This window comes from Cylas formicarius, unplaced genomic scaffold (genome assembly GCF_029955315.1).
Source record: "Cylas formicarius isolate icCylForm1 unplaced genomic scaffold, icCylForm1.1 PGA_scaffold_6__28_contigs__length_40554024, whole genome shotgun sequence".
NCBI classification, from domain to species: Eukaryota; Metazoa; Arthropoda; class Insecta; order Coleoptera; family Brentidae; genus Cylas; species Cylas formicarius.
This window is the reverse complement of record NW_026844347.1, coordinates 27,637,546-27,649,695: the sequence shown is the minus strand read 5'-3', so window position 1 is coordinate 27,649,695 and position 12,150 is coordinate 27,637,546. Positions and strand designations below refer to the sequence as shown.

Genomic DNA, 12,150 nt, shown 5'->3' with positions numbered 1-12,150 from the left:
AGAAGAATGAAAAAGGAAGCAAGAAGTATAAAGTCCATTGACAGCAATATAGAACGTGATGACGAATGCCGATTGTGACTGATGAATAAGAAATTAGCAAATCGTTACCGTGCGATGAGAAAAATCAGGGATTCCTGACTGGGGACCGAAACACCACTGAGGGTCTTCATATCGACCACACACAATAAAGCCTAAATCCTACGGTATAGCGTAAAAAAGTATATAGAATTTTTGTAGTCTCTTCAATTTTAACATCAATTTCATTTCTAGTCCACGTTCTTATCTCTGAACTCTAATTGTGAATCGCTTTTAACTCAATTGCAACCGCCTGAAAAATTCATTCACCGGGATCGAATCAAATCGTTCCTAATTTCAATCGTTTATATCGCACACAAGACTTCATTCATTGTTGATTCTTTATAATGGTTGGGTCATAAGTCTTTTAGGATTCGCTTTCGTTGTTTTCGATCTACAATAAGTCTAATAAGTGTTAGACGAAATCTCGCTAAAGTAAAGTTTTTGTTTAAAATCCTTAATCATAATATTACTTCACCATTTCTGCTGGAGAGGTTTTTGTTTAATGTTTACGCACTTACATCTAATAATGTGTCTTATAATAACACTTATAGAATAAAATAAAATAGAATGGAACAGAACATTAATAACCATGTAGATAAGTTATACGGCCAAAATAACCAAACATTGATACAATAATATAGAGAACAGAGTACTCAAAAAACAACATTATGCCTAAGAAGCTCCAAATATTCATTACAAAAAACGTTCTGAGTAAAAAAGTCTCTCATTTTTATTTTAAATAGCTTATTTTAAATAGCTTAAAAAGATTTGGCAGGAGAATATTATAAAATTGTTCATTAATCTTATTAATCTTATTATATCAACTTGCCTGGTATTGTAGTGGTTACTACAAAATTGGTCTGCAGTGCGCAAATGCAAGTGCTCCAGACAGTACCCGCATAGCCTTTTTTGCCATCGGAAAGCTTTTTCCGAATATCTAACCCCGCGCCAAAGCACTATAGCATAGGAAATTACGATGTGTAACAACCTAAAGTAGACTACTCGAATACGCTCCGAGATAGTGTTGAGCAAACTCTTTCAATATGGGCTGTCCAATTCTCGAGAAATTAATGTAGTTTTGATTTAGAATGTCCACTTTACTACAGGAGAAAATAAGTTTTTGGGCTTTTAGTTCATTAAGTACTAAATTGTTTGTAGAAAACCATTGTTGCAGAATATTTGTAACTCCAGAAACATTTTCAGTGAGCATTCGGTGATTTTTAGCAAATTTTATTTTATTTATTACACAGTTTTATACACATTCCAATGTAAGTGAAGTTTTGTCGTGGCCTACTTCGTAAAATAAAAATGTAAAAAACAAATATTCTAACTTGTAAAAGTTGATTTAACTTCATTCGGCTTAATAATTTTCCATAGACGTGAACATTCCGAAAGGTCAGAGTGCAACGTGAACTACAAATACCTATAAGAAAATTACATTTAGTTTATTTCGGTTTTTATTGTAGCAATATCAGGTTTTAATGATAAAATGGGTTTACTTCAAGTTAAAATTTATGGCCAATTTTAGTTTTACGACTACTTAAACTTTAAGCGTTTAAATCCTTCCAGTTTTGTATTCAAAATTTTTCTAAAAAACAAAGCTAATCAAGAATAGAATTCGGAGAAATACTTTTACACATTTTATACCCCCGGCACCAGGAAATATTTAAATCTAAAGTAGTGAATATCTGTTCGTTGCATATTTAAAAAGCTTTAAATATTTAAATCGTTTCGAGTGGGAGCAAGTTTTAATATCGGCGGAAATGCGGAAGAACAGAAAAAGAAATTTCGTAACAGTTAACTCTAAATGGATTCAGCTAGAAAACTTCGACAAAGATTTTAGCGAACTTTTGCCTCGCGTCAAATGAATTAAACAGAACTTTTGAAGGCATTGAATTCGCTTTAATTTTGGTTTAAAAAAACGATTAAATTTATTTCCAATTTGCGTTTACAAGTTTAAAATTCGGTGTCACTTTCAGCAGTAAAATGAAAATTGTTTCAGTATATTTCTTCACTCTATCTATATCGCTCACTGGGTGCAATATTGGCACATTCACAAAATAATAGTTCCGAGAAAATCAGTGATTTCGGAAAATAAAAACTGAAATATTGAGATAACCCATATCAAATCTCCTACTTATTACAAAATTTTTAGTGATGTGTCTTTATAATTATATATTGATTGGTATTATTCCCTTTTTAAAATAAAAAATATTTTTTGAGGCCCTTTTATAAATGTTTTTAAATTTTGTGTAATTATTTTTTTTTGTACACAACAATTTCGCAAATAAAGTGCAATATTTTGATACAAAAACTCTAAATGAAAGAGTAGATCAAAGTTTTAACATCATTTTATTAACAAAATATAATACCGCAGGTTTATTTGCGAGATAGGTATCGTGCGTTCAATTTATCTGGAAAACATTTTAATTTTTATTTGTCAGTAAGGGAACTCTTTAGAATTATATCAAAAATGTCCTATTTTTGCCGATTTGTCAAAAACGAGTGGACTAAAATATAAAGCGTGTTGCAATCGGAATAAAATATTCTATTAAACACATTCATAATATACAGAGTGTTCTGTTTAAAAAATATGACGTAGACTTATATGTGAGAAAATTGATAGTGTTTTGTTTTATACGTCACTTGGAGAAAAATTGGCTAATAACTCTACATTTTGCTTTTTTGTTGATATCTCTAAAAACAAAAAAAGTTACAATTGAAATGTTATCAAGATAAATTGAACTTATGGTACATAGTAGTAACCTAAAACAAACCCAAACTGGAAATTAATAAAACACTAAAAAATGCGCCTTTAATTACTGTGACACGTAAACAATAACTACAAAAAACATCGAAAAGCTATAACTAAAAACAACTTACCCATAGCTATTGATACAGTTAGTATTATTTCTAAAATAAAAGACACAACTATCAGATAAGTAGTTTTTTCAAAGTGACATTTTAGTCTTTGGCACCTTTCAGACTATTATAACACTGACATTTCCAAAAAATGTAAAATTCGCGCCTGTTCGCATTTTTCTTTGCGTAATGCTTATGCTTCTGTAATCAGTTTCACTACTTTGAAAACACACGCGTCATTTATTTTGACAATATCGCCTGAACTATCAAATAAAAGTTAAAAGAAGTTTGAGTTACTAGTTTTTTAAAATAAAAAAAATCATCGTAACTCATTTCTATGACTTTATAAGGAGTCTTCGCGCTTCTCACGAACATTACGTACTCTGCGGCCATCGCAAACACAGTGGGTTATGTGCCGGTTTTGCGCTTAAGATCTTTTAAAAATCCCGGGAAATTCAATAGTGGGCCAATGGTACAATTAACTAAAAATAGCTATTTCTTTATATGTGCTATTATTGCACCCAAATGAGCAAGCACATGTCAGCTGATGTCAAAAAAACTACACTTCCACAGCATTTTTTTTTAATGTAACACGCTGTATGTAATGTAAAGAAATATAAAAATCATTTGATGTTGGCACCGCCTACTTAAACATTGGATCTCCAATAGGTAAAATTTGAAACTCTAATCAGGCATTTAAAATGAAAAAAAACCTTGAACATTATATTAAACCAGTAACGAGGTGATACGAAATGTCAGCAGTGGTATTTATTTGATAAACTAATTACTCCAAACAGCCCTATAAAAAGAGACACTTTTCAATATTTCATCAGTGTCATATCGTTACTCAGTTTTACCGAAATGCATGCTGAGCAGTTGCTGATAATCATACTTGCACTAATTTACGGAATGAATAGTGTGGAAGGCTTAAACTGCAAAGGTTTTAGGCCCCAATGCCCACCTCCACCACGCTCGTGTCGTCCAAATCAAACCATTGGTCCGGGAACTTGTTCATGCAGTTGTAAAACATGTGGGCCAATCCCTTACGTTGGTGGTAAGCGAAGTTTATATGCAACTTCTATTAGTTCACAGACTGCTAGTTATGCAGATATAATTATGCTCGATATAAGAGCTACATTTTCAGTTCTTCTTTCTTTATTTTAGATATTTCCTCGCACTGCTTTACTTCAGCCAACTGCAAAAGAGGTTTAGTTTGTTGCAACAACGTGTGCGTCAACCGCGAGCATTGCTGTTGAATTTGAATGAAAACTTATCCAATTTTCTTATTGTACTTTAATACAATATTTGTCGCAGTTGCTTTTTCAACATCGCCAACCAAAATTGCGATATTTTATCTTACAAGATGTTCTCTATTATAAGCTATTCAACAACTTTAATAAAACCAATTACCAGGAAAACCATCTTTACTTTAAACCTACTTTACTTTAATATTTTGTGATGCCGACTTAAACTACTTTCTGGGATGTTGCATTGGGAAAGGCTCTCTGGAATAAAATGGCAGCAAAAGGATGGACAATATTTTCTATTGTGGTTTGAGGACCACGAGAGCGTGTGTTCAGATTTAAACGCAGAAGAATTTTTCAATCGATATCAGCGGACATATAGCGCTCATTGGTTCAGTTCAGTTTTTTAAATATTGCAATAGAACTAACAAACTTTTCACCACCTGCGTTGTTTTTCAGATGCAGAGCAAAAAAATTTGCTACCCCTGAAATATATCTCTGAACATATATCAATAACAAAGTGTGCCATTAAGGTGTAATCCCTTCTTATCATTGTGGTAACAATTAATTTCGAGGCGGACCTGACATCCTAGAATCCTATAAAAATAAATGAACTTCTTCAAATTAATAACCCTAAAAAGAATATCTCACTATAACGAAGAAGAGTCCTGAATTTCTGACGGGAAGGAAATTATTAAGCGCTTGATCCGGCTTTCTGAGCAGTGGAAAGAACTATTTTACGATTAATCAATTAGATGCCACGTTATAGCGCCATTATAAATGAATATAATTGGGAAAGTATTAAAAGATTAGACCGACGAGAAATTTCCTCTAATGTGGGATAATCGAATTATTTTCGAGTGCGATATCACGACACACTATGTTCCATTACTTATATTTACTTGGGAATTTTGTTTCAAACTAGAATCGGCATAAAATTCCTTTACAAATTGGAGTTAGCTCTGATCCTTAGGAAAATTTGGTGGGAAAAGTGAAAATTTAATTGAAAAAGGATAAAAAACCGAGCCTGATACGAACTTTTTCTTTGCCTTTTTTACTTTATTTTGTAAATTTTTAAATGCAATAGTATCTGAAGCGCCATAAATATTATATATATATATATATATATATATATATATATATATATATATATATATATATATATATATATATATATATATATATGATGACACTATATTCCGGGATATCATCCGTTCGCTCGTTGAACTCCGACTGGAATCCTGCATCCGACTGGAATCCTGCAAATCTTGCATCCGACTGGAATCCTGCAGACGTTTCGCCAAAATCTCACTTGGCATCTTCAATGCTCGCGCTCCGAAAACACTTCGAACACTCGGAGCGCGAGCATTGAAGATGCCAAGTGAGATTTTGGCGAAACGTCTGCAGGATTCCAGTCGGATGCAAGATTTGCAGGATTCCAGTCGGATGCAGGATTCCAGTCGGAGTTCAACGAGCGAACGGATGATATCCCGGAATATAGTGTCATCACATTTTTCCATCCGTGAATCAATACGTGAGAATATATATATATATATATATATATATATATATATATATATATATATATATATATATATATATATATATATATATATATATATATATATATATGATGACACTATACTCCGGGATATCATCCGTTCGCTCGTTGAACTCCGACTGGAATCCTGCAGACGTTTCACTAAAGCTCACTTGGCATCTTCAATGTTCGCGCTCCGAAAACACTTCGAAGTATATGTATATATATATATATATATATATATATATATATATATATATATATATATATATATATATATATATATATATATGATGACACTATATTCCGGGATATCATCCGTTCGCTCGTTGAACTCCGACTGGAATCCTGCATCCGACTGGAATCCTGCAAATCCTGCATCCGACTGGAATCCTGCAAATCCTGCATCCGACTGGAATCCTGCAGACGTTTCTTCACTGCTCGCGCTCCGAGCATTGAAGATGCCAAGTGAGATTTTGGCGAAACGTCTGCAGGATTCCAGTCAGATGCAGGATTCCAGTCGGAGTTCAACGAGCGAACGGATGATATCCCGGAATATAGTATCATCATATTTTTCCATCCGTGAATCAATACGTGAGAATATATATATATATATATATATATATATATATATATATATATATATATATATATATATATATATATATATATATATATATATATATATATATATATATATATATATATATATATATATATATATATATATATATATATATATATATATATATATATATTATATTTCGTTTGTGAATTCTTGGATCCTTTTGATTTTATATATTCTTAAGAAATGGTTCTTGGGTTTTTTTTGGTCCCTTTTTAGTGAAATTAAAATAAGTTTCCGTTACTTGTGAAACATTTAATTTTTATTTTTTATTATTTTGAAGATTATTGTTTTGGTTCGTCGTCTTATCAACGTTGCTTGTCGATTTACATATTCGATATGTCTGTTGTGAATGTTGTAAAACTGTAAATTACCAAACAACTGTATAGTGAACCGTTGATTTTTGGCTTAAGGTTAAAATTAAATGTCTGAAGAAGGTCTTGAAGGCCGAAACGTCACAAAAAATAAAATGTTTCACAAGTAACGGAAACTTATTTTAATTTCACTAAAAAAGGACCAAAAAAAACCCAAGAACCATTTCTTAAGTATATATATATATATATATATATATATATATATATATATATATATATATATATATATATATATATATATATATATATATATATATATATATATATATATATATATATATATATATATATATATATATATATATATATATATATATATATATATATATATATATATATATATATATATATATATATATATATATATATATATATATATATATATATATATATATATATATTGGTGATATTTTTCATTTATTCAGAATTATGTACCGGCCTTTTTGTTATGGAATTTGCTTTTGTTTCAATCTATAGATTTGTCATTTAAAATAAACTAAGGTTACCGAACAACAATGTTATAGTTTTATTATGCTGGGTGTGATTTTTGTTTAGTTTAATAAGTTAATTTTTAGTTTTATTCCTCACACATTTATAACAATTAGTTGGTTTTTAAGTGACTTTCAGTAAATATAAGCAGAATTTTCGTTTTTGCCGGAAAATCCTATTTAAATAGAAAACGGACGTATGAAGCGAGAGCTCAAAATAAATTCCAACTGGAGTGCCCCGGCGTTGTATGAACCACAATGCCGAGCGGACATTAAAATTTTGGAACGGCAAACACACTAGCCCTAAACAACCCCCAAAAAAATTCATTTGTAGTTTCCGTTTTAGAGCGGTAGTTAAATTAAGTAATTAAATGCAGCTCTGCTACCCTATAGGTGGGTATATGGTTATTCATTATAATCTTTCAAAAATATATGATCTAATAAAAATATCAAAAAGATGACAAAAAATTCAAAATTAAAATACGTACCAATTAAATACGGCTTACTTCTAATAAAAGAAATGTGTGCTTTGAACGTAAATATTTAAAAAACTGCTTAATCCGATTCTAACAAACAACATATTTTTTAATTAGAAAAACAAGATCTTCTATTTTGTTCCGAAATATATTTAATGTATTTTTATTGTAAATCGCGTCAAGTATTTGACACTAATTTTAGATTTCTTCACCTATTTTGTTAATTAATTGTGCCGTTGGTGAAAAATGCATTACACAATCGATTTTTAAAAAAAAAGACTCAGAAATATATACAAATATAATCATTTTTCAAAGTATTGTAGTTTTTATAGGCACATTGCATTCGTAATTCGCAAGGATTAAAACTATCTCTTTCATTGATTGCCGATAAGCCTTTCTTGTGATTGAAATTCCGTAAACAAAATAACCATTTGCGCGAATCCTTGACATGTAAAAAGGGGATAGAAGTGGAACAAAACTTTTTCGAATCTAGTCATTTTTTTTTGTTGCCTCCAGTAGCGATAAGATGTCCTATATTGAATGATTTTCCAAGTCAATAATATCAGATTTTTTTGCAAAAGCACTTCTTGTACCAAAGGATGTTTCTGAATATGGAAAGCTGATTAAAATGATACGCCTCATTCGTCAAAAACGTATCCCAAATAAAATCGTATACAGACCGTATTTATTGCAGGAAATTTGAAAGCTCGAGCATGGAACAAGACTTTCATATATTGAGAATACCGAAGAAAAATATGATCTGTGAGATGATATTCCACTTCCCTAGAAATTTTTATTGGTACCGACATATAACGGTTCAGTTTTTACTTAAAATGTTGTCGAATTCGGAATTGCCTTCTCCTGTAATCTTGGTTTAGAAAAAACTGTGTATTTTGTAAATTATCAGAATCTGTCGTCAAAATGGTAATTTTTTAAAATTTGGGTGCTCACCTATAGAGGTAAGTGACTCCCAAAAATTGTGAATACGAAACTTGTATTAACACACGACGAAAAACTTTTTCTCCTGATCTCTAAAATATTTAGGTTGTTAATTTAGACAAGCTATATTTTAATTAATTAAATTGGGAATTTTATTGAATTGAAGATAGAAAATGTGATAATTTTTATGCAGTGTTGCCACATAGTTGTTGCATTCGTTCATATAGCAATTCATCCCGGATGAAATGGCCAAGCCGGTGACATTGCTCTTTCAATATCTACAAAAATTTTAAAACCTCCTTACTGTCGCTTTAACCATCTATTATACGTCGTATATGTCGTTTTTAATATTCCCTAGACTTTTGGAAAATTCGGTCTATGCAAAATGTTTTAGGCTTAAAATAAAATTGTTTTTTTGATTCATTATTAAAATTATTCATGGAAAAGCTTCCTAATTGCTTTGCTCTCAGTTTTTTGGAATGGATGTGGAAAAAAGTGAGAAAAAAAAGAATAAAGAAAATGATTGAATATAAACACTTTAGAAGAAGAAGAATTATCAACAACGGTGATATATCAGATGATTTGTTGATGACTGAGCAGAAGAAAAAGTCCGATATCCTTGTGTGTGGCGAATAATAATGCTGTTACGATCATTTGGATCAAATAGTAGACATTGTAAATATAGTTCAAAATATGTGACCTCTGTGCGGAAATATTGTAAAAAAACCCATTTAGGCAATGAAATACATGCCACAAATATATTCTTTTAGTATTCATGAGTGTTAGTACCGATGGTCATTTTATAAAAAATACTCTAAATATTTATTTGCCATATAATTAATTTTTAAGTATATAAGATGCCCCAAACCAATGCTCACATTTTTTGAATACTTCAGCCTGTCTATATCGATAATAGTATATTATGCAACAAGTGCGGTAAACGGCATGTGACTCACGAGTTTATTTGACAGGAGCGGAGCGAGTTTTTAATAAACGAGTGACTTAAAAAGTTTACCGAACGTGTTTCATACTATACTGTTTCTACGATATTTAGATTTTGGGTACATTTTCGCCAAACAACACGAATACATTCACAGACATGGTCGTCAGAATTGCCAAACGTCAAATTCAAGGTGTGGGAAATATCTCCGAAATTAACCGATTGCTCTCAAACCCGTGCGGTAAAATCACGGAAATGTCCGAAGTAGCTCGGATTCGTGGGAAACGAAACTGACGTGGTAAACTGGCGCTTCCAGCACGCTAGATCGGTAGGTAATTGGGTATTTTACAGACGGGAGTGGAAAAAATATTGTAAAATATGTTGTACAATAACCCAAAAAATCATGACGATAAACGAGTAATTTTTTATAGATTCTTTCTTCATTAGCTCTGATTACTTGGAAAAAAACCGTTTATTTAAAGAAAAAGCATGCCTTAAACGGGATGTTCAACTATTTCATTGGTATAATAAATTTTGTAAGGAAAATGATTTGAAACTCAATTTGTTAACTATTTTCATTAAGAATTAAAACCATTTTTTTATAATTGCGATTATTCTATTTCCTATATATTTACAAAAAAAAAAAAAACAAACAGCTAGGCTGCTATTTTTATGGTAAACTGATATCTTCAAATTGTGAAATACGACATTTGACTTTATTTATTCAGTTTAATTTCTACAACTGGATGTAAACCAGTTGAAAGGTTTTTGGTTAATTAGGTAGATAATTTAGTAATTCCTCCTATGCTGAAAACTGTAGACGGGTGATGCAACTTTAGTTAGGAACCTGCACAGTCATCTGTAGAGTAATGAAGCAATTTTGGTTAGTCTCTGTAATCTGTAAGATATCTGTATATGTCAGCCTTTAAGATATAACCCGAAGCACGGGGGATGGTGGACAGGGCTATTCCTTCTGGTATTGTCTATTATTAGATTCTTGTATGAATAACCAATCAATCTCTAGTTCTCTTAGTTGACATGCCTTTCGAAACCGGAAGCTGACGTGGTTTCCTGTAAAAACACACATTATTCTGACGTGCCCCGTAAACCGACTTTCGGCGGAAACACGTGCATACATATTCAAAACTTTCAGCAGCATCCTGTTTCCGAATAAACTGTTTACATGCACGTTATCGTTTCAGCAGCAGCGTACGGTTATTTACCTGATTACGTGTCCTTCGTTGCAGGAGCAAAGTGGCAGCCGCTTTGCTCAACAAACATCTGCAAATCAACGGCATCTCGGCCGGTTTGACTTCGTTAAGGCATTCGTTGGACGAAAGTTTCGAGGCAGAGAAAAACAATGCGACTGCCGATGCCGCCGCTTCCGATCCGGGAACGTGCAGTAAAATGAGGAGAGAAAGGAAAGCTGCCAGGACTCTCGGAATTATCGTTTCCGCATTTCTGGCCTGCTGGCTGCCATTTTTTCTCTGGTAAGCGAGTTTTTTTTTTGCCAAAAAAACTTGTTTTATGGATTTGTATGTCCGAATAATCATAAAATTATATCACTTTTGTGTAATAGTAAATAATTGTGTACTTTCCATTTTAAATTTGTATGATTTTGTATAAGATCTGTAAAAATATTTCTACCATGATAAAAAAAATATACCCCACTAGGCCTAGTACTTGACGAACACTTTTAGTTTTTCTATACCATAACGCAAAAACTGATATTAGAATTTAATTGTACTCCATGTGATATTTTAATCAAGAAATCAATAACCGCATCGTATTCAAATGTCTACAGAAAAATTATCCATCATATTCATAAGTCACATTTTATAATAAAATTTGTAAGACGTTAGAATAGTCGTTTATACTTTTTTTAAAACTTCTGGATTCCTCCTGCGTCGGTTTTTGCTGAGTCGAACTTGCTGACATTTCGCCAATCATCCTGTTAGCTTCTTCACAGCTTGGCTCAAAACTGGCTCACATTTTACTCTGTACCTGCTTTTATATTTTTTGAGAGGGGCGGAGCTAAGTGAGAGGCATAAACACCATGAAAGCAGGTACAAAGTAAAATGCGAGCCAGTTTTAGTCAAGCTCTGAAGAAGCCAACAGGATGATTGGCGAAACGTTAGCTAGTTCGACTCAACAAAAACAGACGCACGAGGAATCCAGAAGTTTTATAAAAAGTATTAAGTAGCCTGTGGAAGTTTCTTTGAAAAAAGAAATCTAACGAAGTCAATTAATTTAACGAAATCATCGTATAGGCCGCGTCAATTATATCAAATATATAAATAATCACAAAGCAGTATTCTCAAATAGTTTCTATACTAACCAAAGTAGTCAACTAGAATTGACTTTACATTGTAAACCCCACACCCAACACCATTTTATATAGACAAGAATAAATGTATAAATTACGAATCTGATATTTTAGCAACTTACCATCATACATATTAATGGTTAAGAAACCATTTCAACACTTCAGTATTATTATTTTTTTATAGTGAGACTATGGCAACTTCGTATACAAAGAAAACGAATATCAATGAGCTTTATTTTTGGAAATCTCTAAAAATGC

At 31.7% G+C, this 12,150-nt stretch overlaps 1 protein-coding gene across 1 annotated transcript in view; it reads left to right on the top strand.

Annotated features, from left to right (window-relative positions):
- Window positions 1-12,150, top strand: part of LOC132703091 (uncharacterized) — a 186,625-nt gene that overhangs the window by 102,551 nt on the left and 71,924 nt on the right. The window contains exon 3 of the mRNA XM_060672156.1: window positions 10,814-11,056. Within this exon, the coding sequence (XP_060528139.1) occupies window positions 10,814-11,056 (243 nt within the window). The remainder of the gene's footprint in view (window positions 1-10,813; window positions 11,057-12,150) is intronic.